The sequence below is a fragment of the Platalea leucorodia genome (genome assembly GCF_965183815.1).
Source record: "Platalea leucorodia genome assembly, chromosome: 5".
NCBI classification, from domain to species: domain Eukaryota; kingdom Metazoa; phylum Chordata; class Aves; order Pelecaniformes; family Threskiornithidae; genus Platalea; species Platalea leucorodia.
The window spans coordinates 73,526,044-73,546,428 of NC_138827.1; the positions used below are offsets into that span (position 1 = coordinate 73,526,044).

Genomic DNA, 20,385 nt, shown 5'->3' on the forward strand with positions numbered 1-20,385 from the left:
GAAGCATGAACCAAAGTTTAGCCACGAGTAGATCAGGATGCACTTGGATAATCAGACCGTAATCAACTGTATCAGAAAACCAATACAGTACCATGGATCAGGTGCAAAACTCTTTTATATTTGGCTTATTTAATAATAAAAGGATAGCGCATTGAACTCTCTTTGCCCTCAAAATCCAGATATTGTCCATAAACACACAGTTTACTTACATGTGAAGGCAAATATATTTGGGCATATATACACAGGCAGTCATACAACATAAAGGTATAAAACTTCATTCTTTGCAATCATGTCGCTTCTCAGCTGCATTTCTACATGCTATGAGAATACAAAAATTAGATACTAGTACTCGTGTTACTAGCCCTTCAGTAGATTCTTAAAACTAAATAACAAGTATCACTAATATTCTTGAAATTATAAGCTTTTGCTCCAACTACAATAAAAGCCAGTCTCATAAACATTAAGAGCAAATGCACACAAACATTTTGAACAGTTTCAAGGATATTAAGTAGATCTGCCAGATTTCTCTAGCAGTATTAGAACATCTTATTTTGCCTTTCTACAGTGGCTACTGCTGCAGTTTAACTTTTTCAGGTTGACCAACTGTATAGGAAAATAGCTCTTGTGTTCAATGATTACCTTACATAAAAAACTTTAAGCATCTATACAGTTATGCTAACTTTTGCTTCTTCTGTATCAAGAGGGAACACTTGCATCTGTATTCTGCCCTATATCCTATTTTTTGTGAAATACTTTTGCCTTCTTTAGTCTTTCTGACTGTGGACCACTATTTCCGCCGCAATAAGAGGGAAATTTGGTTAATCTGTGAAGTGCATGCCATTCCATTTCCTCAAGAAGATAATGCAAAACAAGCCATACTGTGGTTGGGTATAGACTTATGGCAATCAATTACTTCAATATTTGTATAATTCGTAAAACTTCACGCATATTATCACACAGTTAATCAGAGCTGCTTGACAGCTTCTTCCCTCAACCTTTAATGAGTATGTCAATCCTCATATTGGATAGTCATACCTACTAAGGAATTTACTTCAGAGCAGAAAACTAAAATCAGATTTTGAAACGCTAAGGTTAATGTTATTAAAAAAATGTAATGGTTGTTCTACCATATGCTTAATTGGCCCCCCTGCGAAAAAGCAGTCCCATAGGAAGGAGCAAGAAGCTACTAGTTGGGTTCATATCTTGCTGTAAGAGAAAAAGAAAGTAGTGGGTAATCAATCATAATTTCTCTTCACAGCAACAACCCTGATAAACATTTATGTGAATACTTTCTTTAGTTGTTGTCGTGGTTTAACCCCAGCCGACAATTAAGCACCACACAGCCGCTCGCTCACTCCCCCCCTGCCTGGTGCTGCCAACACCAGCACAGTTGTGGATACTAAGGGTTTACATGCATTCAAAGGGAAGCAAGAAAACTCAAGAGAAGCAAAATCTATTGAAGATTAGCAGATAAACAGAAACCATTTTGCCTTCAATCTTTTAAGTCCCTGAATATTTGAAGGCAAAGAGAGCTCCTGGAGAAATAAGATACAACTTGTCATATCATTGTATTTCTCGTTAGGCATTAGCATTTGGTGGTATTAGAAAGAGGACATGGGCTACATGGACTTTTTTGCCTGGTCCAGTATGACCACTGTTATCATCTTGGGATGGGTTACAGATGAAATGTGTCCAGAACAAACAACAAACAAAAAACCAAACCCAAAAATAAAGATGCTGCTGCCTCCTGTTCCTATCATTTCTTCATTACTTGCATTATGAAAGCACACAGAACCTCTCTAATCACAGGCCAAAACCTCACTGCATTTAGTGTTATGCCAACTCAAAACAGAATAATATTCAGTACCTCTAATCATTTTTGATCAAGTCTACCTATATTTCTGCAGTACTGGTTCTCTTTTGAGCGGAAAGACTATAGATCTGTTTCTGCAGTGATTTATTTACGATTTGTCAACACTTTGTAAAGTACAGTTCATCTGCTACATTCCCTTTATGCTCCTATGCTTCAGATGTTTTCTATTTTAAACAGAAAAGACAGATGTTTTGGCACAATATTAATTTACTCAGATTTCACATTCAGACTGAATCTGAATTGTTAAGATAAGTACAGAAATGAAAGTTGCAAGCATCAGCCCATAACAGAGCTAATAACAAGTTCCTTCCTCACCTTTTAAAGATTACATTAGTGGTTCATTTCTTCTGAACAGCAATATAGAAGAGCTGAGCACAGAATTTCCTGCCGTTCTCTTAAACTGTTTTTGCTATTTGTTTATTTCAAGTCAGTTCTGACAGAATAGTCCCTTCTTGCTTAGGTGCTGTTCACAGAATGGGTTAATTTTTCTCCAAATAGATTATTAAAAAGACCCAACAACCCTTAAATCTGTTTTAGCGCAGAAGCCCTCTGATTTGGAGTTGGTATTTTGTGACAGCTTTAATACGGTCTTATTGCTGACTCTGTCACTCTTCAGTCTCTGTGCTCTTAACTCTTAGAAGACTTCAATGATATTCCCGTACGCTAAAGCACATTACAAACATACTACCTTTTAGTTCATTCAGTTTGATCTAAAACAGCTACCTTGAGTAAGAACTAATATTGATATTGCCTTACACCATATGACTGTTACATTTTAATCACTAGGTTTTCTTAGTCTGATTAAGCAATTAAACTGCTTAACTGAAACCTACAGGCAATTGATTCATATGAAGGTACTAAGAAATTCTATTTGAAGTTTAAGAACAATTCCCTACCAAAGACAACAAACACACGAAAGCTCAAATTGCAAAAGCATATTCCAGTATTAGCTCTTCTAGTATTGTTGGCCTTTTCATTGTTTATTGATTCTATTTACTCGAGCAGTCATTCCTGGTTTCCATTTTCTAAAAATCACTAACAAAATGGGCACTCTGTTCTGCTAATGCAAATTACAGTGCGAGTGAAGACTCCTCATACACTGTAAGTGTAACTCATCATTAAACTGGGAGAAGAATTACTGCCTCTGCTTCGTTAGCTATAAAAAATTCCTTAAAAATGTCCAAGTTCCCTTCTTTTAGTTTGGATCACAAAGTATTTGCTGTAACAAGACAGAAGATAGAAGGAAAGAGGTGGAGCTTTTAATGCCAAGCCATGTAGGTCTGAAAAAAACCCATTTACGGTCACTGAGGTTTGAGGAACACTGAAATGAGCAGGACTACCTGTAAGGTAAGTGACTGCTCAAAACAAACAAGGGCAGAGTTTGCTCTACATTTGATCATTTTACTGTTTCTTTTACTCTAGGTGGGTATCAAAAGATTCTTGCATCTCCAGTTGAAAAGTACTAAACATACAAAAGGGTGTCAGAACCTAGCCAAGACTCCTCTAAAAAACCAAAACAACCAACCACCCAAAAAAACATGGAAAGAGGGTTGTGCTGATCTGCATATATAGTGCTAGGAAGCTGGGGTTTTTCTCATCAAACAGAAGTTAAGTGAACATGTTATTTTGGCTTGAAGCAATCAAGTACATGTCCGTATCTCTTGTCATTAATAACATTTGCTACCTACATGGACTTCCTCTGTTGCTTTGGTGTCTTGCAGGGTGAAGAAGCAGTATAAAAGACAGGTAAACTAATCATGGACATATACCACTGTGCTGACTGGTAAGCGCTCAGCTCAGAATGTTAAAAAGATTACTTGTGGGCTCTTCCATGAAGGGAAAAAGAAGGGTAGAAAACAAAAAGGGAAACTAGGCAAGCAGAGAGTCTATATAGGGATCAGATTTTATAAAATATTAAGTACTTGCTCTCAGAAAATGCTTTAAGATTTCAGCTTCAGTCTTGTGCCCTATAACACATGACCCCCCATTTTATCTACAATAGCTAAGATGCTTAATCTTTTTATACTATCACTCTATATCATTCCAAATCCAGAGGTTTAGACCCAGCACTAGCTACTTGAAGTCAAAGCAATTCTTTAAAGCATATGTGGTTTATAGACTACAGTAGGATCTTTCTACATAGTTTGCTATATTAATAAAGAAACATTTTTATTTGTTTACACATACAGTAATACTGTATCTACTACATACTAAATAAAATGCATTATTTATTTGCATTTTCCTGTCTGATTTTCTGAAAAGGCTCATGAAATTTTAATGAAAGTGGTTAAAGCAACAGACTATGTATTAAAATTATATACAAAAAATGACCTTAAAAGAGTGCTATTAACATTGCAAAGTAAAGCACTTAGGCTTGGAGAATGCCACAGCAGAGGTGTCCATCGTTAACTCATCTCTCTCTATGCACTCACTGTAATAGACTTTCACGTTATGTCCCAAACACATTATGACAATTTTATTTACAAAACTCCAGCTTCCTTCTTTCAGGAAAGATATAAAAATATTTTCTTACACATGTACAGCAATTACATTCTTATTCAACACACACTTTAATATCTGCTCTGACATCAGCATTAAACAGTCCTTCATGCATCTTTCTCTGAAACACCTTATAAAGTAGTATTTTTTTAATAAACACTAATGACGTCATTTTAAGATAAATGTGTACTATCTGTGCCTCAGAGACAATGAACTGAAACAGAAGGATGAAGATAAATTCAGGTTCCCATTCTAAGATTATCAAGACTTGATTCCCCTGCCCTCTGCTCCCTCTTCTGAATACTTAGCATCTAGCATTTCGTGGGCTCACAGCACTTTGCCACTGACTTTGGTTGCAGCCTGAATACGTTCAGCACTTTGGCAAATCATGCAGCTCAGGCACCAACAAGGTGAAGAACACACTACTCACTGCATGTGGTTTAAAGACACCTCCCCGCGCCCAGCAATTCTGGAGCACAGGCACAGCTAGAGAATAATTCAAGCAGTATTTAATGGCTAGAAAACAGAAAAATTGTTTCCTTTTCCCTGAGATCATCTACACCACTAGCATCACATCCTCCAACCAGACTATACCAAACAGCTACACATCTTACAACTTCAACAATAAATGAGGTGAGGGTTGGGCCTTACACAACAGCCTTCGTTACCCTTAAGCAGATCCCTCTTCTGCTCTGAAAGTCAAGTCTTGGGGAAGAATTAGGGTTTGATTATGTAAGTCTCACACCACCAGCATCCACTATAAGGGTCTGAGTTGCCTTTGCAGACTTCTTTAAAGCTAGTGTTTCCTACTTCGGACACCTTAAACCTTCAAACTTATGTTCTTTTAACAGAGTTTGTATATACAGTTTCCTAGGTGTAGGGTTTATGGTGTGGGTTTTTTTAGTTCGTTTGGTTTTGTTTGTTTTAAAGAAAAGCAGAGTTTTCTTTACTGCAATGCTGGCCGCCACCCTTTTCTTTCCCATGTGGTTTCTGGATCCACTGTCCTAGATCAGCACAAGCTAATCTCCCCCTCTGCCTCAGTTATGTCACCCTTTCCCACACTGCATCTTCCCACCCAGCCACACGCATAACCTCCCTTTTTCCCCCATCCCCAGCATCCTTTTCTAGCCGCACACCCCCCCCCCCAGCTTGCTCTCTTCCCAGCCTCTAGCCATATATTCTTACCTTTTCCTCTCCTAAATAAAAACAAATATCAGAGTTATTTTTAGGAGGCAGTAAAAGAACAACCTCTGTCAAAAAAGCAAATAAAACCCACGCTTCAGTTGACACTTGAATGGAAAGTTTTACTTCAAACGGCGCCAGTTTCACAGAATCTGTAATGGGATGTGTCATGCGTGACACTTAACAGGTGATAACACAGCGACTACTGCACACTATACCCATACTTTATACACAAAAAGAGGAAAGAAAAAGCAAACCATGAGTAAAGGAGACAGAGGTTTTTCCTGAAACTTAATGATTTACCAATATTTCCTACAGGACAGAAGTAAAAGAATGATTGTAAGAAATAATTTTTCTCCTGTTTTTTTTTTTTTAAATGTATTTGCTCTTTTAATATAAACTCAGACTGAGGATTATTCTTTGTAGCTATTTTGTGATGTATATTTCAGCAATAAGCAGTGAGTTATTTGATGCAATGGCTGACAAAATTTAGTCCTGAATGTAATGCTCATTCTGTTTTGTACCTTTAAAATTAAAACCAGTGTGCTGTATTCTAGAAAAGAATTAAACTCTAGAAATTTCGATCGAACAATTTTGTCATTTTGTTTTCAGAATTAAGCATCTGAGCAGATTATAAAGCAATAAAAAAATAAGAGGCATCTGAATAACTGCACTATATTGGATTTCTCTTTTATAACATCTCTGTTTGTCAACAGCAGTATTACAACTGGCAACCAAAAAAACCAACCCCTTTTTTGAATACAGGAATTTATGCCAACTGCAGATAGCAACAAAAATTGTAATTACATGAAAAACCCAAACAAATCAATGCCAGATCCTCTGTTCTGGTCCTACTGCACAGAGAAGCTTGAAAACTGCCACAGCAAGTTAACTGAGGTTTTTGTTTGCAACCTTTGTAAGTGCAATCACCCTTCAGTACCAGATGCAAACTCCTAGTGCCAAGTTCTAGCTTTGTTCTGTTTGTCCCTCCGTTTGCCAGGTCCTGACCATAGCACTGGAAGGGAACTGATCCCTATTTAAGCTTTCAGTGCAGCAGGGTCAGGGTCTGGCTGCTACATGGCACTAAGGAAACTACCATTCTGAAACTGGGTAAATTGGAGCATTAGGGTCTGCCCCTCTCCAGTGAATTTGCTGCTTTGCCCCCAGCCTGCTATTCACACTAGACAGAATGTCTCCTTCCTAATCCCTTAGGAGTAAGCAAGCAAGCAAGAGAACAGGAGACGGAGATGGTCTCCCAGAAAACAAAACAAAACACACTAATACTGAAACATGCTGTGCAAGCAACTGTCCCCAGGACCTGACTATGCCCTGCATGCTCTCCTGGCCATGGGGGACAGAGGGGAACCATAAGCAGAACAGTAGGCAGAAGGCTCTGCACGAACTAGTACCACAATGGCCAAAAGAACTCAATGAAATAAAGACTATGTAGATATAACTCAATGAAATAAAGATTATGTAGATATAACTGCACTAAGTCTGCTAATGCCCTTGAAAATCCGGAGGTGAAGCTTTCAGGTCACAGATTTGCTCCCCTCCCAGACAGATATCCAATCCACAAAGGTTTTCTTTTCAATTTAAGAGCCAGCTTGAAGAGGAGGGAAGGATTAAAGAAAGGATTTTTACAACAGAAAGTGAAGAACTAAAGGGGCAAGAATCAGATATAGAATAGCCTCAGTATAGATGTCAGACTACTGGGGGGGCGGTGGGGAGAGAATCAGCTTTGAAGTTTCTTTAAAAAAAACCCAAACATAAATAAGCTTGTTGTCATGTCAATAGGGATCTTCTGTACACTCATAGGGTTAAGATATCAATCATCATGCTTATTACTTGTAGACAAAAATTAAATGCTTGGGAACTACATCAACCACATGCAAGCCTAAATTAAGGCCAATGAGGAATTTCATCTACTGAGACATTAGGCAGAAAAAAGGGTAAACACTAGAGAAGTTGATATAGTTTGAAAGGGCAGCACAGTGCCATTGCTGGAGGTAAGAGGAAAGTACCTGCTGGTAGTCGATGGTAACTCAAGGAAGTGCTTTCTACTCTTCTACAAAATGCTTTCCATTTGGGTTGCCGCTGGTATGTACAGAAAAATCTCTCCCACTCTGCTCTTAAGTCAGAAAAAAGCATTTCAGTAGGACACTTAATTAGGGATGATATTCTGGGTACTTTTGGAGTGCTGTGTAGGTAAGCGCTAAGTAGCATTGCTGTATTAAAAGACCCACTAAAAATAATGCTGTTTCATGAGACATACAAATAACAATGTAATTCTTTCCTTCAAAGTTAATTTCTGAACTGTATTGCTCTGCACAGCTTTTATTACGCAAAGATGTGTATTAATAAATAGCACCAGCAACCCATTTTACATAATAAAACCTTATTTCAAATGTTATGGAAGGCAAACACTGTACAAGATACTATTCCAGAAGTGAGCTGGACTAGAAATATCAATTACTGGCAGCTACCTTCAAAATCCTTCTTATTGACATGGCAACATGATGGGACTTCAAAATAAAAAATGAAGGAGAAGAATCATTCAAAGCGGAGAATTAAAAATGCTTCCCTGTCTATATTCAAGCCTCAGAAGGTAATGTAACTGGCAAATACATGGTATTACAAAAGAAAAAAAAAACATAAACCAAAAAACAATCAAAAAACCAAAACAAAACCACAAGATAAATCATCTGCAGGGCTACGTCATTTTTAACTTTCAGTCAACTAGTTTAAAAAAAGTGTCCCCTTCCCCTCTTCAGCCAGTAGCTCATTTAGTTCAGTGCTCTTCTTTCTACATCTCATACTTCAAAATGTAAGTTAGAGGGCCAGATGTATTATCTGGGAAGTTTTCCAAATTCATTAACTCCTTGGCACCAGTGACTTCAGGATAGCCACTGCCAGCACTGAGTATTATGCCCAGCAAAAACCCAGCTCCTGGAGGGAAAGGATTAATAAAATGAGGCATTTGACAGTGGCTGTTGGTTTCTTTGGTCACAACAAGCAACTAAAAAAAAGCCACAGTAGTTGCCAACACTGATCACAGCCAACTTTTCAGTACCTAGTACTCTGAAGGTCTTTCCTGAACATCTGCAGATCATTCACCACAAAGTTTGAAAAATGTGCAGATACTGCTTGAAGGAATACAAAACCAATAGTCAGAGAAAAGATTGGCAGGAAGGCTGTGGCTCCAGTTCTAACCGCAGAGGGTGGTAAATGTTACCCAGGGGCGTTAGAATCACCTCGGCACTTTCTCCTCAATTACAGAAGATGCAGTCTGAGGCAACTCATTTTGCTTTCTGAAATGGATGCAGTCTGGCTGTCACCAGCTAAAGGGCCAATGACTGAAGAGCCTTACAAGGCCCTAGAAATGCAGGACACCTGATGGATCCACTTGCTGTTTTCAGCTTTCTTCTGAGGGCCAAGGGGGAAGTTCCATGAAGGAAACCAGCTTACTATCAGTCATGCAGGCACTTTCAGGAGCCATCTGTTCAGGCACCGTCACCAGAGAGGCTCTCTGATTTCAAGATCAACATACAGCAAGAAGTCCCCAGGACTGTAAACGTTAAACTTGTTTTGGTGGCTGTTGTGCCTTACTTTGAATCTTCACAGTTTCAATAAAAAGCACACCAAATTCCTTATATTCTTCAAACTTAAAACTTACTGTTTCTTATTCTTTGATTAAGGTTAATACCAGCTTGCTTGGTGTTTTTCATTTTGCCATCTCCAATCACTTCATATTTAGTAACGATTCTTACTGGGCATGATATTCTAGTTTCCAGAGATGCCAAGATCCCAAGTCCTAACTACCACTTCTGCAGAATTACAGTATCTATTATCCGGTGTGAAATTCTGCACTAACACAGTTACACTGCTTCTGCTTTCACAGAAAGCTTTATTTCTGCCCGATATAGCAATCCTCATATAGACGCGTCCACTCCTCTGAAGTAGAAACTCTCCTACTCTCGTGTCAGAAACAACCTGGAATATGAGACATTAGGAAGCTCCAACTCAAAGCAGAACCTTTCAGCAAAGACATGAAATGTGGCAGGCTCAGCAGAGACAGTCACAGGGAAAAGTATCACCAGGTTTCAGGAAGAGAATGCATGCCCCAAACAGCCTACAACTGATAACTCATGCCAGCACCGCACCATTTACTAGAGAGAGTATTTCAGCGTGCAACAGACTTCTGCAAGCATACCTCTCCCTCAGTCCCCTGCAAGCTGACACAGACAATGTATTTACCACAGAAAGATGACCACTTATTTCAAATACTAGCAGGCCTCACGGTAAGTGGATGCATTCATTACAACCATTAAAAGTCTGCACTTCATTTTATACTACTTAACTGTTCTGGAGTTTTTAATACTCTCTTGATTTGCTTCACTGAATTCTGCACAGAACAATATTCAGCAATACTGACCAGGGGGAGAAATAGCAACTGTGAAGTGTGAACATCAAAACACCACCACCCCCGCCCCCAAGCCTCAGTTAATATAACAGTACGCCCAGAAACACTTCAGGAAATTAAAGAGGGGGGAAAAAAAGGAGGTAGAAGAAATATGAATGGATGAGTATCTTGGTTGGAAAAAATTCTTGCGTGTTGGATTTTTTTTTTCTTCCTAGCCACTTCTACTTCTGTATCATAAGGGAGCTGTAACATTGGGTAATTGCTGAGCATGAAATTTCCCAGGTCACATTAAACAAAGTTCCTGCCGCTTTCTCTGCTCCTGGAGCAAAGAATACTCCCCAAGGGAAAAGGCTGTTGGTTTGCAATCCCTGGATGCCAACAATTCATATTGGGTGATGCATAATTCCCATATTGCTGAGATGTGATGGAAAAGAAGTAAATCTTTCACCTCTATTGTTTATTTTTGAACACTGAAGTTTGGATATCTGCCAAACTGGGCCTTCTCTGAGAAAAGGCCATCATTACTGCCATGCAGACTTCCCACTCCAAGCTTACCCACACGTAAAAAATGAGTCATTCCTGACACCCAGAATCACTCTCCAGCATCTTGCTCTAATAAACTTAATGTCACAGCTTTCATTGCATAGCTAGGATTTCCCTTGCTATGCATTCACAGGAGCGCTCTGTATAGTTCCTATCTGCAGGAACTCTTTAAGTTTCATTTCATGGGGGTCAAACTGAAATATCTATCTTTGGTACGCTTTCAGGGCACAAGCTTCCTTCACAGAGAAGTCCAAGCTGTTCAGGACTTTCAGGTAGATGTACGTGCACTTTTGTTCTTAAAGTGGGAACATGGAAAGGGCTTTGCTGTTGAAACTAGGGTTGTTTTACTATACTTCCATAGTACATAAAATTCACATTTGCTGGGTGAGACAGAGTGATATAAAAGCTTCTGCTCAACTTATGCTTTTACAGGGTCATTTGTTCTCTGGTTCAGCAGCTTTCTGTGATCAGCTGGATTGAAAGAAACCCTGCCCAGTCCCTATGGTTCTTAAGGAAAATTGTCCTCCTTTCTGTCTGAGCTGCCTGTTCACTCCAGCTGGCACATATGAAAGCTTCTCTCTGCTTGTCAGACTCAGCTGCTCCCAAGGACTACTCAATCTCTCACTGCTTAGGACAGGACAAGACCCAGGGTGTAGCAGCCCAAACAAAGCTAAAAGATAGCCATAGCCCTTTAAGAGCAAGTAACATCACACAGTCAAAAATACACAAAACCAAGTTTCACTCGCCATTAAACAAACCTCTCAGAAACTCACTTTCACTTTAGTCTTCAGGACAAGAAACAGAGACTTAAATTTGCTCCCCCTCCTCCTTTCTTTCAGGACAAAGAAATCTCTGAAGATCTGCAAATCTTCTTTCATCCATACTTTCTCCCTCAGATGTGTCTCTCTACCCCCTCCACCCCAGTCAACTTCCTTCAGCTCAGGCTGATCCCAGGATCAAAAAACGTCAGTTACAAAATCATTCTTCTCTTCTCCTGAACTTTCTTTTTCTTCCTCCCTTGGCTAAACCAAAAGAAGACTATTTTTTTTTGTAGAATTATTTTTTCTGCTAGGTTAGCTCCCCATAACAGCTCATCACGGAATTGTCAGAATAATAATGCTGACAGAGAGAGAAAGGGGGCAGAAACAAATGGCTAGGCATTTATGATACAAGGGTATCATGGGATCCTCTTCAGGAGACAGGAAAACATTAAATCAACTATGCTATGTTGTAAACCTCAATCACAGATCCTTGAGTTTGCATCCATGCTGCAGCTAGTCTACGTTCAGCTCTGCTCTAGATCCTAAATCTCACACAAGAACATTGAGGGAAACAGGTTTCTCCTGGAAGTTTGTTATTGTTCTCAGCAGATCGGATCTATTCACTTTAATGACTATAGTTCAAAGAAAGATCAATGGGCACTGCTCTGACGTATCTTAATACAATGCACACTAAGAGTCAGTCACTGAACACAAAGAATTCATAAAAATCAAAGTGAATAAGTGATCCAAGAGAAGATTCTTGCAATTCAAGGATGAGACAGCAGGGATGCTCTTCTTCAGTTTGCAGAGGTTTATTGCTATTTTTTATTCCCTGCTCCTGCCACTGGGAAAGTAATTTTATCCATGGCAAGTAAAACAGTCTTTTAAAAAAAAAAAAAAAATCAATGCAAGTTTGGCAGTTGAATTCAATAAGGATATGGTTTGACATGGCAGATAAGGTGATTTAATAGACAGCTGCCCCTGAAAGCCACAGTTCTCACGTCCATCCACTTGCTGAGTTTCCCTTCTACTGGGATGCAAGCTTGTCTCTCTCAAATGAGTGGTTCAAGGAGATAAGCCCAACACTATTCACTTCTGTCATTCTTGTTTTAGTTTTTGGATGGTTTAGCTCTCTCAACTGTCTCACCAGCTAAGCTGTGGGACCGGAATAAAAGAAGTAACGGGAACCAGGCAGCTGCGGGTAGGAGGTATGGTCACCAGGACTGCCTCTTATGGCAGCAGCAAGCTTTTAGATCAACATCGTAACATCAAACTGCACCCTCAAAGTGAGGGATTTTTATCAACAGATGACTTTCTCAGGACCTAACAAAAAAGGGGTCACAACAATCATCATCACACAGCTAATAAAGTCTTCAAAAACAAGGAAAAAAAGCTGTCAAAGGAATAGTTACAGCTGGTGAGTTACCAGGGGCATAAAATGATTCTTCTCAGAGTAAAAAGGAGAGCTTGTTTCCCTCCATAGAGGAGAACCATCTAACTAGGTTATCCGTGAGAGCTGCTTATCAGCCAGATAGGCTTGGCATGCAAGGGGGACTGTAAAGACTGCCAGCCTGGCACTCAGAAGAGATTTTGACCAACAAACTGCTTTTCACTCAAATTCAACAATACAGCAAGTTCTGTTAATTTAGAATAATTGTTTGAAGCACAGGAACTGACAAGTGTCCAACCTTCCTTCTCCTGAGTCAGTGAAAAAATTAAACTTCTCATGCAGAAACACATACAATTTGATGGGGGCGGGGGAGGGGGAGGAGAGAGATTGCTGTATCAGTCCCATTTTTAATAGCCTCTTAAAAATAATCAATATCTGGAATGTCCAGTTTGAGTTTCTCTTGCTCAAAAAAAAAAAAAAAATCAGAACTTGACAAGAGTTCTAATTTTGTTTTCATCTTGTTTCAATATACTTTCCTATCTCTGACAGCTTAAAATACATGAAGTTCCAAAAGACAAATGAAAGTTTTTCCAACTAAACATTCATACTTCACATTTAGCACTCTAAATACTAGACAAAATTGAAAGAGCATTTTTCTCGACACTAATTCTTAAGAGTCAGCTCATGAAAGTTGGAGGCTCAGGATTTATTCCTACGGACTTCTAGACTTTTACCATTAAGACATGAAAAAAATCCTGCAGCCCAGCAGTTCAGTATTGTGCTGTCCTGTCCCATAGGCTTGGTCACTGCATAGTTTTGGTTCTTGTGCAACTAGGCAGTGTTAAACAAGACACACACCCCACCCCACCCCCCCGCCCCAGCTCTAACCAATGTAGATGATTATAACAATCTATAACATGGAAACCATTATACATATGGGGAAAAAAAACCAGCAACAACAACAACAAAACACCTTAAAAAATAAAGTCCACTAAAAAAAAGGGTAGTAAAGCCATACTGGCATAGAGTACTAAGTAAATTAATGTATCATCCTAGTTTCACTAGACAAGCTGTGTTTGAAGATAAGATAAAAACAACAGTAGGCAGAGATTCAATGAAAGTTAAGCATTTTAACTTTTGGATTAGAAATCCTTATAAACTGCAACAATATAATACATTCACTGTAACATCTTTGACTTTAGACGTTACCAAACATAAGTATAGAAGAAAACATTAACTCCGTAAGTGACCTGCAGAAAAAAAGGAATCTTATTTTTTGTTTCTTAGCTGCATGAGTCAATACAGATTCTCTGATGACAACAATTTATGTGGAACTATATGGCCAAAGGAACACTTTGCTTGGAGAATCATAATCAAAGTTGATAATAACAACAACAACAATAATAATACCACCACTACCACGAGGAAAGAACCATCCAGGGAGAGAAGCCCAGAGTGAAGGTATCAGTAAAAGAATGAAAATCTTGCAAAAATATTCCCACCAATAAAGCATCAAACTTAACCCATAGCTTAACAATTCAGATCTTAAAGAGGCATGGGTTATGGGTAGTATGGTATACTGAAGCATCATAGAAAGATACTGGCATTTATTTTTGTGTCAGTCACACTGAAATAGCACCAAGCACCACACTGGCTGAATTAAAGGAAAATCATGTTGCACAGCTTCCAGTGCTGCCACAATTTGCCTGCCTCCAGAACCCAAGCCAAGATACATAGGATAGGCTACATCGGTATGGCTAAAGTATACTGCAGTCTGCAAAGTAGGCAATTCCTCTTCACACTTGCAAGAATGATTGACACAGCCAAGTATTACACTCTTACTATCAAAGAGAAATAAAATGAGCTAAGATCAACCTTTTTCTCCTCTCACAAATGCAAAGACAAGTGTGAGATTCTATATGCCACGTGCTTTCAGTTAGATAGTGTCCTTCTTTGGACAGGCACCTGCATACGCCAGGCAGCTCAGCCATTTACATGAGTTTTTTTGACTCGTATAGTTACTATATAAATCCCTACAAACTCAGTACTAAACCCAATGCCCCCTTCCAAAAGCTCAGCTTTAATGACATTTACAGCAGTGAGAAAGCTTGTTTAATAAAATTGAGATCTAGCATGAAGAGAGGAGAACACAACTTCCCTATGCACCTCTTCAACATAATTGCTTTACCTGCAAATCAAAAGCAAAACAGAAGCCAAACTTGCTGCAGTGGCACTGCTCTCATTCTCACACAAGCCTAGCAGCATCCACTAAGCTTTCTGTAGTCTTTCCTAACCCCACTATTAACTCCCCACAAAATCCTTGATTAAAAGCAAGCCTTTTGTGCTACATAAGCACGCATAAACCACTGGATTTTGCTGGTGTTCCAACAGCTCAACCTTTGCATTCCTCCAGTTAAAAAAAAAAAATAAAATTCCCCGGTTTTATCTGCCCTTCCAAGTCTGAACTCAAATTACAGCAATAAGCTTAGCCTAGCCATTATTCTCACTTTTATCAGAACAAACTTTTAACACACTGGATTCTGCCTGCACCAGACCCTATTTTGTCCCTGCACCAGACCCTACTTTGTCCCTGCAAAAAACTAAGCTGGAGTTCTTGAAATCATAAGTTATGTTTATAATTGCAAATTTAGCAGCGGCTGGGTACACCAGAGTTTACTCGAATGTAATCATCTACACTATAAAAGTGTTATAACAGCTCTTCTGCTCTCACAAACACTGCCTAGAAATGGTTCAGGAGTTAGGATACACCAAGCACAGCTTCCAGAGGCAACCTGAAGCCATATTTTACAATAGAGGCTCAGAGCACAGATGGAGATCATCCTGTGTCACTCAACTTTAAAGCCAAAGGGGATATTCAGCTTACACCTGCATAGATGCAACCTTAGCATCTCATAGACTTATTTCACCTATCAATCCAACCATGGCTTTCGTGATAGGTTGGAGAGCCTTTCCTGAAGGTAACGATGAAGCTTAATCTGTTGCACTTTCCATACCCTATTCCAGTGGGTCATATAAAATCTACCAATAAGCCTAACTTTTCAACCACTCTTATATCTTAAACCATAATCTTAATCCTCATTCTAGGCTTAATGAAACCTCAGTAAAATTTATTTAGTGCAGAATACATCCTGGCATTAAAGGATGCAGAGATACACCAAGACCTTTAACCTACCTTATTCCAAACTATCTCCAGTCCCAATCTGAATCCCAGTTTAACCACAGCTCAGTTACCCATACACAAAGCAGGACAGACTGGAGGTCCACCAGACGTACTGGCACTCAGACCTCATTCAAAGCCCTGACCTTGCAAGATTTAGCTGTATGCCTACATCTTCAAGCCTTCTTTCCCAGAACACTAATCCTACCCACAGGCTGAACAGTAACCTGGTAACTGTGCTGTCAGCAAAATTACCAGTAAGGGACAGAACTTGACCAGAAGCATCCTTCAAACTATCCCAATGGCCCTTTTCCCTCAGGTCCTAATCCTATCTCCTGCCACATAGCACTAATTCAAATTCATCTTGGTAACAGAGCTACCTCTGTATCATTCAGTCTTGCCAGTACTTATCCATAGCCCAGTCACATGTTCCTTACATAGCAGCCAGCAAGAAAATAAGATCTTCAACTCATCTTGTCTCAAAACTCTCTCGAAACATAACCCCAGCCAAAAACATGGTCTAGTGACATTAAAATAAAAATAGGAAAGCTTTTTTGCCCATTTTGCTAATTAATATGTCAGAGCTCATAAAGAAAGACTCATCAGCTTTTCTCCAGCACTACATCATCTGAAAGAGCTGCGTCAGCAGAGACCTCAGCAGACAGTCAATACATACTAAAAGTGTTCTAAGCAGTAAATCAGAACACAAAAAAAAATTTTTCAGAAAAAAATAAAAATAGCTGCAAAGAATTCACTACTCGGTTTCAGTATTTGATATAAATCAGGTTATATCTGATGTACAACAGTCTTGCCCTTCCTTATGAAGGGTAAGCTCCTAGCTGTCTTGGAATCGCTTTTCTAAAAAGCTGAGAGTTCATGAAAAACTGAGCTAAAGCTTGCTGATTTTTCATCTTTGCGAATTTTCAGGGATCTTCTCTGCTTTAAGATTGAGGCACCACTTGTCTGCTTCTCATTCTCATTGTTGGAATTGAGTTTAGAGAATGCAGACACACCGTTACTGAGCACACAGGAAGCTTACAAAAGACAAAATCCTCCTTAGAGGATTCGGAGAGGATGCCTTACACACACACATGGTGAACTCTGGTCTCTTCCAGAAAGGGCCAAGTAGGCTGCATCAATACAGCACTCCAGTGCTTTTGCCAGTGGTATTGTGGAAAACATTTGCAACACTAAGACCACCTGTAAGCACTGCAGGAGTCTTCCATCCAGCAGGATGAAGGACAGGCCAGCTATGAGAACCAATATTCACAAATGCATTCCTGTGAGGGTGAAATACAGGAACAAGTCTCCAGCCATCTTCCCGTAGAACATGCTTACAAGCTCAGGATGTGTCCAGACATGCTTCTAAAAATCAAATCTACCTTTTAAGAAAAAGAAGAAAAAAAAAAAGAAAAAGAAAAAAAAAAACCAAACAAAACCACACCTGCTATTTGTGGGTGCAATATATAAAAAGACAGAAAGATGGGGCTGCAGCTACAGATGCTTCTAATGCCTTGGTCTTCTGCAGAATTGTGATAATGCTTTTTGAAATGAATACACGCTACTAACTCCTGCTGCTGCTCAGTAACATGTAATATGCGAGGGACACAGCAGCTATACCAAAAGCTGAGACTAAATGCTTGAAGAGCCACTGCCCCAGAAGGAATAGAAAGGATATTTCCCTAGAGAGAATTACTCAACTGCGTATTTCATAGAACAAGTCATGTTGAAGGAGAGAAAGGATAATTGCATTGAATGTTAGTAGGTGATAATTATTTCTGTAGAGAAATATATTTAATTTCCTGAAGTCTAGAATAGGATGGAAGCTCTTCGTTCTGTAATGAGAAAATAACGGTGTTTTGCTCCCAGCACAAGAAGCCACAATGTCTCCCTTAGCGCGTTCTTAAAAAAGTACCTATACCTATAGGAAGGCAGCACAATGAATGATGTTAAAACAAGAGTTCTGGGATGTGACTGAATGCCAGCAAGATACATATATGATATATAATTCCAAAAAGCATACAGTAAAAAGGGACTAGAGAAAAAGAACACCCTGTTCTTGAACAAACCTTTAAAATAAATATTTGAATGGAACAATGAGAAAGCTAAAACTGCAGCTTGATTTCTCTTTATGAAGGGTTAGGAAATGGAACACAGAGAAGGGAGAAACATTTTTCAACAGTAATTGAACAGTATTTAAGGTGGATAGAACCAAGAAAAATCATTTACACTCCAACCTTCTCAGAAGTTAGCTAGCTCCTTTTAGTCTGAGGAAGAAAAAAAGAAAGAACCTGGAGGATCTTTGTATCTATTCCTTAGGTGATCTGTTGACCACTGATTTTAGTCTATGAAAAAAGATCGTAGGTACATGTGGTAGGTCTATGAAGGAAAAGTAAAGCAAGCAAGCCAAAGTTCAAGAAGCATGGGTCCACATTTTCATATAAAATTTGCAGGTGTCTTCAAACAGAAAAATTTTCAAAGCCATGGTTTTCAAGAATCTGAAGAAGCGTGCAGAAGAAAGATCAAATGCTGCTGAAAGTGATATTATAAAGCTTAATGTACCTATAACAACTGATTGCCAAAGAGTTATGATCTCACCAGGTTTCCTTCCAGTACTCTTTGATAGCAGTGAATTCCACTGATCTTTGGAAAACTGCATGATGTTGCAATGTTTGTAGTAATTTTTCTGCACAGGAAAAAACTCAAGGGCAACACTCCTAGCTTCTTCAAGTTGACAAGATCATTTCTTTGAAGCTTTCACATTCCCAAAACAAAAAGTTGAAAGAATTTTTTCTCCCCCATAGTGATAATGTTACAAGACATATGAACTACCCCTTGATTCAGAAAGAGAATCCAAGAAGTTCACAGACTTAGGAAAGATGCCAGAAGAATTTAAAAAGAATTTGTCTACTAAGTTCAGGAAAAGGTCTTCAGATAAGGAAAATCCACACTAGAGAACTAAAGGACACCCAGTTGCACAGAGAAGGAATACCATAAACAACCAGGAATCTCATCGTTGACCTTCCTTTACATGAATTCAGCTTTTTAGTGCTATCAAAGGGGTGGAAAAAGGCAATGTGCAATCACGCTACCCAGGGGTAGCCTGAAACATCAGGGTTTTCTAACATCAGAAGAGACTGCTGAATAATTAGAGTTTTCTAGAAAGTTTAAGGTTTCTTATGTCAGCTTATCCACGGCTTGTGAAAAATTACAATCTTATGTGACATTTCCTTGGAAGTTCTTATAATACAAGAACTGTAAGTTGTACAGAACCATGGTGTGGTTTGCAGAAGTTATTTAATAAGTAGGTACAGTAATGACAGCAGTATGGACTAATTATTTTTTATTACTATGACCTGAAAAGTTTAGGAAAAACACAATTATTTCTACTGCACAAGCACAATGAAAGGAAAAGCTCTGACATTCTTTTTTTTAATCTGTAGAATTTTTTTTAGTGTTATCTTCAATATTCCTGGTAATAAAAGTGGAACTCAGAGCAAGGAGAAAAAGCAAGAAATATTTATATTTTTCAAAATGTATATCGTTTAAATCTCCACACTCCAAAAGACACGTTGCACTTGCCCTTATTTCAAAGGGCATCTTCTTCAGTTTAGAACACCTGTGCTGAAAAAAAAAAGTTACGGCTCTCTTACACCTGCAAATGACTCAGCTACATAGGCTGCCTGGCAAAGAACAATCCCTACTTCATCATCGTACAACTTGGAGTCAGTGCATACAAAGTAATGCCTTAATTTGCAACTCTTTTAGTCACCACAGTATCTGTAAGCTGATTTCATTTACTGCCTATACTGCTTTCAAGTTGCTGACTTTTCCTCCAAAATAGGAGAACAGCTTACCCGATTTGTGTCCGGCCAACAAACCAACTTTGCTTTCATCTGCCACTAGAGGAATAAAAGAAAAGACACAAAGATCAGAAATTTATTTAAATTCACAAGCCTTTGAAACACTGTCAAATTATTTCAGACACATAGAATCCTAAATCTTTAAATTATAATAATTTTGTAAAAAGCCTTTTTTTACCTAATCTACCTGGGATGCTTCAAAGTCCAAATATCTGAATCAAAGCCCACTGAAACCAATAAAAGGACTACCAGCAGTCCTTGTGGGTCACAGATCAGGACCTCAGCACTTACACACTCAAAACTGAGTTGTCAGAAGAGCAGTTGCATTTGTAAATAACTCATTTTGCCAGACAAATCACAGGGCATAGGAGAGTTGTAACATTTTCAGATCAAAGACCTCAACTGGTAAAAAGAATCCAGATGTGGAAACCTTCCCATCTGCAAGACATCTCACTGACCCACAGGACCCTCTGCAGACAATGAGGTCTCTCAAAACCTGATCTTTTGGAAGTCTCATGCTTTTTTCTATGTTACGATTTATTTTATTTTGTCTTTAAATTGTACCTTTGCAGTAGTTCACAACAACTTACAAAGATGTTTACAGTAGCAACAGTTTGCAGACAGACTAGTGGAGGAACAATTTCTGAATCTAACAAAAATTGCAATTTTTCTT

The 20,385-nt window shown here is 38.8% G+C and overlaps 1 protein-coding gene across 1 annotated transcript in view; it reads right to left on the reverse strand.

Annotated features, from left to right (window-relative positions):
- Positions 1–20,385, reverse strand: part of PARD3B (par-3 family cell polarity regulator beta) — a gene marked incomplete at its 5' end in the record, with an annotated part of 288,181 nt that overhangs the window by 152,374 nt on the left and 115,422 nt on the right. Inside the window, one exon of the mRNA XM_082311454.1 lies at positions 19,707–19,751. Within this exon, the coding sequence (XP_082167580.1) occupies positions 19,707–19,751 (45 nt within the window). The remainder of the gene's footprint in view (positions 1–19,706; positions 19,752–20,385) is intronic.